The 14,598-nt window shown below is 47.8% G+C and overlaps 1 protein-coding gene across 1 annotated transcript; it reads right to left on the reverse strand.

Moving 5' to 3' along the window:
- Positions 1-325: 325 nt before the first annotated feature.
- LOC142819919 (protein maestro-like) lies at positions 326-9,807 on the reverse strand. Its single transcript, XM_089775610.1, has 7 exons — positions 9,471-9,807; positions 8,290-8,472; positions 7,250-7,405; positions 6,083-6,217; positions 3,763-3,865; positions 2,724-2,789; positions 326-629 (listed from the first exon to the last, which is right to left on the reverse strand). Exons 1-7 carry the CDS (start codon positions 9,657-9,659, stop codon positions 556-558), a joined length of 906 nt encoding a protein of 301 aa, XP_089631736.1. The 5' UTR covers positions 9,660-9,807; the 3' UTR covers positions 326-555.
- Positions 9,808-14,598: the final 4,791 nt, after the last annotated feature.

Genomic DNA, 14,598 nt, shown 5'->3' on the forward strand with positions numbered 1-14,598 from the left:
CGGTTCGCGGGGCGGTCCTACGGGGAAAGCCCTTCCTGATTGGTAGAGGGAGGTGGGGCAAGTCCTTAGAGGGGTCACATGACACCCCTTACTTCCGGTCACCTGCCCCTCTTGACCCCGGATGTATTACCCCCAAGGGCGGGACTTCCGGTGACAGGGGACGGGCCTAACGGGGGTCACATGACATCCTTTTTACTTCCGGTCACCTGTCCCTCTCGACCCGGATGTACTACCCTCCAGGGGCGGGACTGCCGGTGACAAGGGAGAAGGGACTTCCGGGGAGTCGGGGGGGGGGGGGGACTTCCGGATTCAGGGGGTGGAGCTAATGTTTGATTGATGGTAGGGCCCTTATACTACTCCCTTACCCCATAGAGAGCTAGCAGATATATCGTTCAGTCACTGTAGCTGGCCGCATACCACCAAGCTGAAACAGAAGCTGGCACAGACAGAGCACATTGTTCTCCAGAAATCCCCACTGAAGCAATGGATGTGACAAGGTAGCAGGAGCTCTTCGTTCTATTTGTCTGTGCTTCATTCCCCGAGCACTCATCCAGGTCAGATGTCTCTTAGGACCTGAGTTGCCACCAGCTGGACAATGGGACTTGGGTCATTCTGTAGGACCTGGAGAGCTGGAATTACAGAGAATATGACTCACTTTTCATATAGTCACCTATGCCTGCAGTAGCTGGAGATTTAGTACCAGTGAGTACCAAGCTACAGCAGCTCTCTGTACAAACAAAGCTTTAGGTTCCTCCATTGGGATCCTTCCAAGCTCCAAACTGAGATGGAGGAGGGGGGAGAGGGGAGACCCTGACCCTACCAGAAACTCATCCAATTGGAAGGTGCTCCATTGACTCAATAGCTTCTGCTTTTAAGTTATTTTACATCTCCTGACAGAAATAAATCTGATGGTGTGGAGTTTGGGGTAGCAAAAAGTGGCTCCCAGGGAGCCGATGGAGCCCAAAGAGTGGATCACACAGGTTGGGAAGAGGCATTGCCAGGATAGCCAGGAGATGCACTGACTTATATCACACTGGCTGCAGTTTCCTCCAGGTACGTCTACACCACAAAGTTAATTCAAAATAACAGCTGTTATTTTGAATTAACTTTAATAGCATCTATACATGCAAACCGCTATTTCGAAATTAATTCGAAATAGCAGAGCGCTTCATTCAAATTTGGTAAACCTCATTCTACGAGGAGTAACACCAAATTTGAAATAGCTATTTCAAATTAAGTGCTGTGTAGACAATTAATTCAAAATAGGGGGCCTCCAGCCCTTCCCAGGGAGCCCTGGTGGCCACTCTGGGCACAACCAGGAAAACTTCCTCTCCTCTCCCCCTGGCCCCAGAGCCATTAAAGGAATAGACCCTGGCCCGTGCCAGATCCAAGCCTACCAGCCAAGAGCCAGCAGTGGCCACCGGGGCCCCTGAGCCAGTAGCCACAAAACGTGAGCCAGCAAGGCACTGGCAGCCAACCCTCCACTGCTCCTCAGGAGCAGTCTGCCAGCACCCAGGAGCCTGACAGGGGCTGGAGAAGGCGGGTGCCTTCCTGGTCCAGGGTGGAGATCATGGACCTTATTCAGGTTTGGGAGGGATGCCCCAGCATCCATGATCTCCGCACTAGACAGAGGAACACGGCCGTCAATGGCAGGATAGCTGCCAGCCTGGCCACCAAAGGCCACATGCGAACCCAGGAGCAGGTTTGCATGACAATCAAGTTGGTGCGGTGAGACCCCCAACCTTGGGCCCTGATCTTCCCTTCTCCTTTCTTCCCTTTGCTTCTCCCTTCCAACTTCCTCCTCCCAGGTTTCACCCTCCCCTCTCCCACCCACTCTATTCCTCTCTCCCACCTCCTTTTCCCAGTCTCCCCAGAGGTTCACCCTGTTGTTCAATAAACCCAGTTTCTATTTTTGAACATACATGTCTTTTATTTGACATCAGGAAGGGAGGCTAGGGAGGAGTAAGTAGATGGACGTGAGGGAGGAATGGGGCACGAGCCCACGGTGGGGAGGACCGGGGTGGCTCTGAGGGCTCCTCGGGGTGGACACTCTCCTGCAGGGCCTCCTGGATCCTGACAGCCCCCCGATGGACTCCCCGGACGGTAGCCTGCAGCAAGTGCAGCTGGGCTGATGGCAACAACCCTACGAGACGCACCGGTGTGCCCAGGGGCAGCTCTGGCTCCATGTGGCCGAGCGCTGTGGTGTCCCGAGTGCAGGCACTCAGGGCACTCCAAGACAGGACTGCTTTGCTGTCCCTCATCGGGGTAGACAAGCGAGCGGGGAACCCAAGAACTGTCTGTTCGGGGTGGGGGTAGGGTCCCGTGAAGCACGGAGCTCAGTTAGCCTGAGGCAGCAGCCCCACACACTATGTCCTAACCTGATGCCCTGCCAGCACTGGTTCCGGCCAGCCTGAACTTCGGTTCAGGGTCCACTCAGTGTGGACGCGCTATTTCAAAATAACAAAATGCTATTTTGAAATAGGTTTTGTGTATAGATGCATAATTCGAATTAGCTTATTTCAAATTAACTATTTCGAATTAAGTTAACTTGAATTAACGCTGTAGTGTAGACGTACCTCTTTCAGAGCAGACTAAAGCTGAATCTGTCCTTTGATGTGTGGCTGATGCACTTCACACCTGTGGTATCAGTTACTGCTTGCTTGTCAGCTAAATTTCTTTATAACTCACTAATGAATAGGATTTCACCTGTATTTGTTACTTACAGGTCAACAGATGTTCCATGTCCAGCCATTTCATATTCTTGGTGTCCGTATGTTCCAGGATGATGCCTAAATAAGCAGTGTAAAATAAACATCAATAAAAAACCTTCTCTTGTTAAGTGCAAGGTGATAACATTGGCCCTTTGGCTTCTATTGTGAGTCTAAGGTGAGCTGTAGGCAAGACAATACTAGAAAAGTTTAGCGTCCACACTGAAGAGAATAAGAGAAAAAAATTAAGAATGTTTACATAAAACCTCATTTGCTTTAAACAATCTATGTTCCTCTTGCCACTGCTGTCAGTTATTGGAGATATACTAGGATAGTGTATTAATCTAGTGGTGTGAACAAAGGGGCTGGGGCCAGGAATAAGTGCGTACTAAGCAAGGATCTCACCTGGATAAATTAATTAGGCCACAATGCTTGCCTGGCTTGCATGGGTGTGCTAAGGAAAGGATGGCACAGGGCCAAAGGGGAGGAATCTAGTGCTTCCTGGGCAAGGCAATCAGGAACCTGCAACAGCAGGCACTGTGTGGCGGTGGGCTGCCTACCTCCCAGTGATGAAGCACCAGTAAGGAACAGTGAACAACACTGAGCTTAGGTCTATAGTTTGAGTCCACACTAACTCTGACTACTAAAAATAGAGTGCAGGTAAGATGACAGAAGCAGTCGGAGGAGCTAGCCACCTTGAGAACAGACTTTTGGGTTTGGATGGGCTCATCCTTGGAATAGTTAACCCCTCCTGCTACTCCTGCCACAGCTACTCTATTTTTAGCACACTAGTTTGATCGGAGAATAAACATACCCTACGTGACAGTGTGCCAGCCTCTGCTACTAAATGACTGCGCCATCTCAAAGCATTCTATTGCAAATTACAAATTCCTCCTAACACCACACTGGAGAAGTAGGAGAACATTAACATCTCCATTTATGCATGAGAAGTCACAGCACGGAGAGATTAATAGTAGCTCAGTGCTGCACACAGGGACTTTTTCTGTCTACCTCAAAGGGAATACCAAAAGGGACACGGCACACTTTCTCTCACCAGCTAACTTGGCTGCAGCTGCCCGGATCTCTTCCCAGCTGCTGCGGAAGTATCTGATGGTGCTTTTGTAAAAGTTCTCCAGTAGCTCAGCCTTCTCTTTGGCCTAGAGAAAATCAGGGACACATGAGCTCTCTCTGGCTAGAAATGCCCTTTGACTGCCAACACATGCCTTTACAAACCACAAGTAAACAGTCTGTGTTCCTCTTGCCACTGCTGTCAGTTATTGGATTCACTCAGACTTTTTTTTTAATTTAAACAAGTAAATAGAAGAAAGGACAGGAGGCTGTGTAGAAGTGGGGAAAGTGGGAATCTATGGCAGATTTACATTCCTCTCACCCTCAGTCCTGTATCCCACTCTAATAGGGTACGTCTACACTACAACGTTAATTCGAACTAACTTAGTTCGAATTACTTAATTCGAACTAAGCTAATTCAAACTAACGGATCTAGACTAAAAAACTAGTTCGAATTAGCATTTTACTAATTCGAACTAGCATGTCCACATTAAGTGGACCCTGAACCGGGCTTAAGGATGGCCGGAAGCACTGCCGGCAGGGCATCAGAGGAGGACTTAGAGCGTGGAGATGCTCTCTCAGGCTAGCCGAGGGCTGTGTTTAAAGGGTCCCAACCCCCACCCCGGACAGACAGTTCTCAGGGGTGCCCCGCTTGCAAAGCAGTCTTGGCTTGGAGTGCCCGGAGTACCCACACTGGGCACATCACAGCACTTGGCCATCAGACCGGCTGCACTTGCCGCAGCCTGCCATCTGGGGAGATGGGGCAATTGGGGGGCTGCAGGAGAGCTTCCACCCCAAAAGCCCGCAGAGCCAGCCCAGTCCTCCCCATCGGGGGCGCGTACCCCATTCCTCCCTCAACTCCTTCCCCTTACCCTTCCCTAGCCCCTCTTCTTGATGTACAAAATAAAGGACAATTGTGTTCAAAAATGGAATCTGTCTTTATTGAACAAAACTGGGGGAGACTGGGAAAAGCGGGTGGGAGAGGGGAAGAGAGAGGGTGGCAGAGGGGAGGGCAACTAAAATGATCAGGGGTTGGGAACAGGTCTCATATGAAGAGAGGCTAAAGAGACTGGGACTGTTCAGCTTAGAAAAGAGGAGACGGAGGGGGGACAGGATAGAGGTCTCTAAAACCAGGAGTTGGGTGGAGAGGGTGCATACAGAAAAGTTCTTCATTAGTTCCCATAAAGAAGGACTAGAGGACACCAAAGGAAAGGAATGGGTAACAGGCTTCAAACTAGTAACAGAAAGTTGTTTTTCACAAAGCACAGAGTCAACCTGTGGAACTCCTTGCTGCAGGAGGCTGTGAAGGCTACAACTAGAACAGAGTTTAAAGGGAAGTGAGATCAATCCATGGAGGTTGGGTCCATGGAGTGGTATTAGCCAGGGGGTAGGAGAGGTGTCCCTGCCCAAAGTTTGTGGAAGGCTGGAGAGGGATGGCACGAGACAAATGGCTTGGTCACTGTCTTCGGTCCATCCCCTCCAGGGTCCCTAGGGTTGGCCGCTGTCGGCAGACAGGCTACGGGATAGATGAACCTTTGGTCTGACCCAGGATGGCCATTGTATGCTCAGGGCTCAGGGTCGTGGGGTCTCAGTGGACCACCTTGATTTTCATGCACTCCTGCTCCTGGGTGGCCAGGCTGGCAGCTCTCCTGCCCTAGCCGGCCACCTTCCTGTGCCTAGTGCGGAGATCGTGGACGAGGTCCACGATGTCCGCACTAGCCCAGGAGGGAGCCCGCCTTTTGCGGTCCCGGGCAAGCTCCCAGGACCCGCCAGCCTGGTCCCGGGAAGAGGGGGAGGGCTGGGGGGCATCGGGTGGGTGGCTCGATCCGCACCAGGTGCAGGGTCTGCTGGCTGGGTGCTGGCAGGCTTGCACCTGGCACGGGCACCGTAGCCATCCCGTGCCCCTTTAAGGGGTCCGGGGCCGGGAGGGGGGCATAGAGTTTCCCTGGTGTTGGCCGGAGTGGCCACCAGGGAAACCTGGGGAGGGCTAGCCTCCCACTAGTTCGCATTAAGGGGCTACACAGCCCTTAATTCGAACTAGTAAGTTTGAATTAGGCTTAATCCTCGTGGAATGAGGATTACCTAGTTCGAACTAAGCGCTCCGCTAGTTCGAATTAAATTCAAACTAACGGAGCGCTAGTGTAGCGCCTATGAAAGTTAGTTCGAACTAACGTCCGTTAGTTCAAACTAACTTTGTAGCGTAGACATACCCATAGATACTTACATTGCCCATCACACATTCCCCCTGCTTCTACATCACAAGCCTATGCTGTCAATAATCTCATATAATTCTATAGGTCACTCACAAGGTGTCTGCAGATATCCATCTGGAGCTCCTCAGGGTTCAGCTCGGTTCTCCAACTAAGATGCTCATTAAGTATAGTTTGGAGCCTCTTCAGTCCCAAAAATGGGGCACAGAGATGAAATGTAGCTCTGCACTCCTGAAAAAGAGGGTTGCACCAGTGAATTGTTCCATAACACGTATTGTGCTCATTCAAATGGAACTCATGTCCTTGACTGCTCATCTACCCCAAGAATAAAAGGGATTCCCCTGAAGTAATAGACAGAAAATATGCCAGCATGACTTTAATAGGGGGAAAGGGATTCTACTTCTGGAGTATTGCATCCAATTCTGGGCACCCCATTACTTAAAAAATGTTGATACATTGGAGAAAGTCCAATGGAGGGCAACAAAAATGATTAGGAGGCTGGAACACATGATTTACAAGGAGAGGCTGAGGGATTTGGGATTATTTAGTCTTCAGAAGAGAAGAGTGAGGGGAGCTTTGATAGAAGGCTTTAACTACCTGAAGGGGGATTTCAAAGAGGATGGAGAGAGGTTGTTCTCAGTGGTACTAGATGACTGAATGAGGAGCAATGGTCTCAAGTTACAGTGGGGGAGGTCTAGGTTGGATATTCGGAAAAACTATTTTACTAGGAAGGTGGTGAAGCACTGGAATGGGTTACCTAGGGAGGCAACGGAACCTCTAAATCTAGAGTTTTCAAGTCCTAGCTTGACAAAGCGCTGGCTGGGATTGTTTAGTTGTGGCTGGTCCTGTTTTGGGCAGGAGGTTGGACTCAGTGACCTCCTGAGGTCTCCTCCAAACCTATGGTTCTATGATTTTATAATACTGAAAACTGGAGATAGCAGCAATGTTTTTTCAGAACAGATGTAGCTGTGAAAGCTGCTTCACTAGGCATAGCTGTGATCTTTCCTCTGTTGTGGGGAGGCAGGAACGTGGGGTGCAGAGATAGGCAGGAATGAACTCTTGGGATCAGACCCATGACCTATCCTGAACTCCAGTGAGACAACCCTGGCTGCTAAGGACCAGCCTGTCTGGGATTGACTCAAAAGGAGGGCAATGAACTGAGGGAAGAATTTAGGTCTCCACTGCAGGAAGGAATAGCAGAGCTCCCCTGGCAACAGGAGGAAGATTCTTTTTGCTTAGTATTTAAGTCACTGTCATTCTTACCATTGAAACTTCAGGGCTTGGATCTTGCAGGTGCAGCAGAAGCGTGACCCAGCTCTGTCTAACCTGCTTGGCAAAATAGTCCTTCCATTTTCTCTTTGCAGAGCCGGCCAGGATACCAAACAGGACAAAGGCCAATGCACGAAGAGTGTTGTCCTTCTATAGCCAAGAAAGCCACACAGGTTGGTAACGAAGAGATAACCACATCATGTATCTAGCACAGCTGTCTCTTCTACATTAGAGTAGAGTGATTCCAACTACAGAAGTTTAGAAGAACTGGAATTAATCAAGTTTGGGCCAAATGTGTTGATTCTTCAAAATACTTTGAAGACAGTTCAATTTTGACAAAATTCTTCCAGAAGCCAAGTAGGGGTACTTGGTCAGCTTCTTGGTGACCCATCTAGCAGGCTAACTGAGATCTTGGGCTTCCTGGCCCTCACCTTCAGAACAGCCTGTTTGGCAGGCTGACAAGGAGCCAGGAAATGTGTACCCTGGCACCTCTAATTCCCAGTGCTTCCAGGTTCCCTGTCTCCAGCATAGTCTGCCAGTAGACTGCCCTCAGGCAAGGCTCCCAGTAGAGCTGGGTTGAGAATAGTATTACTGTTTCACAAAGAGATTTGAAATTTGGGCTGGGGGGTGTGTCCCCCAAATAGGAACAAAACCAAAATTTGAAATCTCAAACTTCTCTGCAAAATGGAATAATTTCAACCAGGTGACATAAAAATCGTATGGAGCAGGCCCAAAACAGTCCATTACACCCTGTATGCCCATTTTCCTTGTTATGCAGCTACCTAATCTAGTATTCATACTTCCTTTGCCATTCTCATTGGAAATAAAGATGAACAGAAGGGTGAGACTGAAGGAGCAGGGATGGCATCCTCATTTTCTTAATTCTCTGCTCCGCCATAAAACACATCTCTTCCCTAAGGCCTAAAATCACTTCATTCTGACATGAACAATGCCCAGTGAGGACACATCATGCATTGTAAATGGAGCCTCATCAATGTCAGCTGAACTGGGGTTGAAGGCTTCTGTTCACGTACATTATCGAAGTACTTCCGGATCTGTATGGTGAGGTCTCTGAAGGAAGAACCTATGTCCTTCCCTTTCAGCTCCTTCAGGACTTTGGCCAGTGCCTTCATGCATTCGATAATGATTTCAAAACTGAAAGTCTCTTCTAAAGTCCTGATCAGTGTCTCCAGAAGAAACTTCTTGTACTTTTTCACCTGTTCAGACATATGACATTAAAAAACACTTTCCACTAACCACATTTCTAATATGTTTTTTTAGCAATTATGAAGCAGTGGGAATTTCATCTGCCCCCTAGTGACCTATAGCTATATTTTACATCAGGTACTAGCTACAATAAGCCAAACTCTGTGCCATATTACACCTATGTAATCCTATTAGATTTCTAATTACTTAGATTTGAAGGCCAAAAGGGACCATTGTGACCTCCTTCACAACACAGAACCTCCCCAAAATAATGTCTGTTTGACTAGAGCACCTCTTTTAGAAAAACAGCCCATCTTGTTTTTAAAGTTGCTACTGATAGAGAACCCACCACAACCCTTGGTAAATGGTTCCAATGATTAAAATTACCATTAAAATGTATGCCTTACTATCAGTCTGAATTAGTTTAGCTTCATTCCTCCCCCCCCCCCCCCCATTGAATCTAAAGGCACATTTTCTAGCCCTTTGAAAATTCTTGTGACTCTTCTCCAATTTATCAGAATCCTTCTTGAATTGCAGGCATGATCCTGACATAGTATTCTAACAGTTCTCACACCAGTGCCATAAGCAGAGGTAAAATAACTTCTTTATTCTTATTCAGAATCCCTCTGTCTATGCCTCCGAGGATCACCTCAGCTCTTTTGGTCACAGCTTTGTACTGGGCGCTTACGTTCAGCTGATTATCTATCATGATTTGAGTTTTTTAGTGTCTCTGTTTCCTGGAATAGAATCTCTCATCTTGGAAGTATGGCCTACACTCTTCATTCCTAGGAGTATACATTTACATATGATCATATTAAGTACATATTGTTTCCTTATGCCCAGCTTACCAAGGGAACCAACCTGCTGTGTATTGACTGCAAAGAGGTTACAGGGGTATGAGAGAGCAGAAGTTGGCCTAGTGCATTGTGCATGGCCTCTGTAAATCCTGAGCAATTGTTTCCTTTAGTTTCTCTAGTTATGCTGCATTGTATTCAGTATTCTATCTTACCTTCTCAGGTGCCCCATAGACTACATTTCCCAGGCCTCTTACAGCCATTCGACGGACAATCCAGTAGTTGTCCTCTAACCTTTCTTCTAAGATGTGTAAGACACACTTAAGCAACTTCTTCTCCCTGAGTATGGGATCAGTCATTAGCTGAAATAAAATCAACATGTCCATTAGCTCTAATATGTTCATTAAGATAGCGAATATAATTTGAGGAGACACGTAATACACTGTAATTTATTATTCTATATGAATGAGTACTGTGTTAAAAACATGGATTTTTCCTTTTAGGCACTATAATGGGTGATTGCTCATCCCTTGAGAGCCTCTCAGTGACTGCATTTGATACCACAGTCCTTTTCTCGCCCAGGTGCATCCTGCCAGTCGATCTTAGTGAGTCTTCCATGGCTCAGCCCTCTGGCCAAGTCCCAAAGTCCAAACAAATGCCTTTTAGGTCCTGTTGCCCTCACTAGGGTCTTCAGCCCCAACTCTGGACCCTTTATATTCTGTTCTTTGTTCAACCTCTCCATAAGCCCTGTCCCCTTCATCGGGTTTATGCCACTGGGGAACCTGGGCCTGCCCACTACTCTTGGTTCCAACCTAGAAATAGCAGCGAGTCATTGCTTCATTTCAGTTCATTGCTACTTTTTCCTTGGGTTCTTCCTATGGGGCCACTTTCAGTTTCTCCCTCAAATTATATGTTTAAGGCTCGTAAGGACTCTCTCTCTGCAAATTCAGCTTCAGAAAATGCTGCCTGAAATAAACCCCTGTGAATTGGTTTGGCCAGAGAATAGCATCCTTTCTTGGCCCTCCACTTCCTGAAAGGAACTGACCTAATAAAGCCCTGTAGCTCCATATATCTGAGCCAGCTGGGCTCTGATTGGCAGCTTTCATGAGGCCTCTCTAGGCAGACCTTGAAAACCCACGTTTGTGACTCCTTTCCTAGGTGGGGTGTAGAAAGATTTTGGGGCACAAACAGATTCCTAGAACCACCAGATGAGCCTCTAAAATAGCGACTTAGCGTAAATGTGAAATATGACACAGACGTTATAGCAAGGCTGTGGAGAGGGAGGATGCTCCAGTAGTTAGCAGCCTAGGACTTAGGAGGTTCCAGTTCAATTTCCTGCACCCTCAAAGACTTCCTAGATGATGTTGGGCAAGTCACTTAGGCCTTCTGTGCATCAGTTTCCTCTTTGCAAAATGGGACTAATAGTGTTTCCCTGCCTCACAGGAGTATTGTAGGGATACATACTTTTAAAGAGTTTTGAGGCACTCAGATACTACATTATCATTTTGAAGTACTCAGATAATACAAGTTTCTAAAAGGATGTTTTAAGGAAGATGGAGAAAAATTGTTCTCCTTGGCCTCTAAGGATAGGATAAGAAGCAATGAGCTTAAATTACATCAAGGGAGGTTTAGGTTGGACAGCAGGAAAAACGTCCTGCCTGTCAGGGTGGTTAAACCCTGCAATAAATTGCCTCAGGAGGTTGTGGAATCTGCATCACTAGAAATATTTAAGAGCAGGTTAGACAAACACCTGTCAGGGATGATCTAGACTGTGCTTGGTCCTGCCGTGATGGCTGGGGATTGGACTCGAAGACCTCTCAAGATCCCTTCCAGTTCGAATGTTCTATGAATCTATTATTCTACATTAATGCGAATCTAAGATAGATGTTAATGTATTTGTATGTTGCTTATTTTATAGTATTAGGACACTAGATTCATTTAGAAGATTTGCTGAGCTAGGCCAAAATCAGGAGCTGTTGGTTAGTATTAGCCCTAGGAATTGTCAGAAAAGGTCTAGTAACTCAAATTCTATGGCTACATCTACATTGGCATGATTTTGCGCAAAAGCAGCTGCCTGTCTACACTGGCGGGGAGTTCTTGCGCAAGAACACTGACATTCTAATGTCTAAAATCAGTGCTTCTTGCGCAAAAACTATGATGCTCCCGCTCAGGAAAAAGCCCTCCTGTGCAACTGTTCTTGCGCAAGAGGCCAGTGTAGACAGGCCACATTAATTTCTTGTGCAAGAAAGCCCAATGGCTAAAATGGCCATCGGAGCTTTCTTGCGCAAGAGAGCGTCTACACTGGCACGGATGATTTTGCACAAAAGCGCCTCTTAGCGCAACAGCACATGCCAGTGTAGACTCTCTCTTGCGCAAATATTCTAACGCAAAAACTCTTGCGTTACAAGTATGGGTATGTCTACCCTATAAAGTTAATTCGAACTAACAGCTGTTAGTTCGAATTAACTTTAATAGCGGCTATACATACAAACTGCTAGTTCGAATTTCAATCGAACTAGCGGAGCGCTTAATTCGAACTAGGTAAACCTCATTCTATGAGGAGTAACGCCTCGTTCGAATTAAGTAGTTCAAATTAAGGGCTGTGTAGCCACTAAATTCGAACTAGTTGGAGGCTAACCCTAATCAGGTTGCCCTGATGGCCACTCTGGGCCAAACCAGGGAAACTTTTCTGCCCCTCTCTCAGCCCCAGAGCCCTTAAAGGGGCACGGTTTGGCTACAGTGCCTGTGCCAGTTGCAAGCCTGCCAGCACCCAGCCAGCAGACCCTGCACCTGGCATGGCATGAGCCAGCCACCCGCTGCCACCCAGCCCTCCGCCTCTTCCCAGGACCAGGTTGGCGGCTCCTAGGAGCCTGCCCAGGGCCACAAGAGGCAGGCGCCCGCGTGGTCTAGTGCGGAGATCGTGGACATTATCGAGGTTTGGGGGGGAGGCCTCCAGCGTCCACGACCTCCACACTAGGCACAGGAATGCAGCCGTCTAGGGCAGGATAGCTGCCAGCCTGGCCACCAAAGGCCACATCCAAATCCAGGAGCAGGTTTGCATGAAAATCAAGTTGTTCCAGTGAGACCCCCGACCCTGAGCCCTGCGCTTAGAACATAAGAACATAAGAATGGCCGTACTGAGTCAGACCAAAGGTCCATCTAGTCCAGTAGCCTGTCTGCCGACAGCGGCCAACACCAGGTACCCCAGAGGGGATGGACCGAAGACAATGACCAAGCGATTTGTCTCGTGCCATCCATCTTCAGCCTTCCACAAACAGAGGCCAGGGACACCATTCCTACCCCCTGGCTAATAGCACTCCACGGACCCAACCTCCATGAATTTATCTAACTTCTCTTTAAACTCTGTTATAGTTCTAGGCTTCACAGCCTCCTGTGGCAAGGAGTTCCACAGGTTGACTATAAGAAGAACTTTGTGTGAAGAAGAACTTTCTTTTATTAGTTTTAAACCTGATGTCCATTCATTTCATTTGGTGTCCTCTAGTCCTTATATTATGGGAACTAATGAAGAACTTTTCTTTATGCACCCTCTCCACACCACTCATGATTTTATAGACCTCTATCAGATCCCCCCTCAGTCTCCTCTTTTCTAAGCTGAAAAGTCCCAGTCTCTTTAGCCTCTCTTCATATGGGACCTGTTCCAAACCCCTAATCATTGTACTTGCCCTTTTCTGAACCCTTTCCAAGGCCATATCTTTTTTGAGGTGAGAAGACCACATCTGTACACAGTTCTGAAGATATGGCGTACCATAGTTTTATACTTCCCCTCCTCCTTCTTCCCTGGCTTCCCCCTTCCAGTTCCCTCCTCCCAGGTTTCCACCTCCCCTCTCCCACCCTCTTTCTTCCCCTCTCCCACCTCCTTTTCCCAGTCCCCCAGAGGTTAACTCACCCCCCCCCCCGCCCCCAGTTTTGTTAAATAAAGAGAGTTTCTATTTTTGAACACGTGTCCTTTATTTTTTACATCAGGAAGAGGGGGCTCGGGAAGGGTAAGTGGAAGGAGGTGAGGGAGGAATGGGGCACGAGCCCCCGATGGGGAGGACTGGGGTGGCTCTGCGGGCTCCTCGGGGTGGAAGCTTTCCTGTAGGGCCTCCTGGATCCTGACAGCCCCCTGATTGACCTCCCCCAGATGGCAGCCTGCGGCAAGTGCAGCCGGGCTGATGGTCGAGTGCTGTAATGTGCCGAGGGCATTCAGGGCACTCCAAGACAGGACTGCTTTGCTGTCCCCATCGAGTTAGACAAGCAAGCGGGGAATCCTGAGAACTGTCTGTCCGGGGTGGGGGTCGGGTCCTTTTAAGCACAGCCCTCGGCTAGCCTGAGGAAGCAGCTCCACACCTTAAGTCCTAACCTGATGCCCTGACGGCACTGGTTCTGGCCAGCCTTAACTTCGGTTCAGGGTCCACTCAATGTGGACATGCTATTTCGAATTAGCAAAATGCTAATTCGAATTAGTTTTTAGGTCTAGATGCACTCATTTGAATTAGCTTATTTCGAATTAACTAATTCGAATTAAGTTAAATTGAATTAGTGCTGTAGGTTAGACATACCTTATTTGCGCAAAATCTTGCCAATGTAGAAGTAGCCTATCTATATCTTTCTCACTCTCTCTTAACCACCAACTAGAATAGGCAGCTAGGCCAGGCTAGTATAGACCCCAAAAATAACAAAGAGAAAATGATTAAGAAAGGTGTAATGAAGTTCCTTGTGAGATTTCCTTACAAAGGACACATTCTACTATCTAAAATGAATTCCTATGAAGTGAACTGTACAATTCCTCAGAGAAAGGTAAACAACAGATAACAGCCTAATGGTGGAACTGCTCATACCTGAGCAAAGAAAGCTGTGCTGGTGCCTCGCTGATTTTCTGATGGGGAATTTACCCAGGGGAGGAGGCTCTGTATGATCTCCACTGTTATTAGTCCAGATCTTTGCAGAACACTGGAAGACAAAAGGAACCACTTATGGGGCAGACTGTGCACTTCAAAAGCTTAGCTGCTATGACCATACAACTCTAAAACCTACGCATGGAAGCTCTGTGTTTCTCACCCAGGACACCCCACACAAAGCTATACCTGAAAGTTCCCTGTCAGTCACTCTATTTGTTGCCGATCCCTGAGGATGAAATGCTGTCTCCTAGATCTCTTACCTCACCAGCAAACACACCCCCTCGTGGTGAGTCTGCGGATTTTCAAGAAGCATCCAAGTTCTCTGCTTCCAGAGTGTTCTTATCAGCTTCTCATTCACAGCCTTGAAAAGCACAGCCTCTAATGCTTCAATAGAAAGCCTGGGGGAAAAGAGGCACAGAACTGTAGTAACCAATAGAAAGGC

The sequence above is a fragment of the Pelodiscus sinensis genome, chromosome 1 (genome assembly GCF_052426305.1).
Source record: "Pelodiscus sinensis isolate ZL-2025 chromosome 1, ASM5242630v1, whole genome shotgun sequence".
NCBI classification, from domain to species: domain Eukaryota; kingdom Metazoa; phylum Chordata; order Testudines; family Trionychidae; genus Pelodiscus; species Pelodiscus sinensis.

Bases quoted from the DNA above. Each gene is read 5' to 3' on its own strand.
- LOC142819919 (XM_089775610.1), bottom strand. From the start codon at position 9,659: ATGAACATATTAGAGCTAATGGACATGTTGATTTTATTTCAGCTAATG. The intron at 8,473-9,470 runs GTAAGATAGAAT...ATGTCTGAACAG, and splicing joins TCTATGGGGCACCTGAGAAG to GTGAAAAAGTACAAGAAGTT. The intron at 7,406-8,289 runs GTACGTGAACAG...TCTTGGCTATAG, and splicing joins TCCGGAAGTACTTCGATAAT to AAGGACAACACTCTTCGTGC.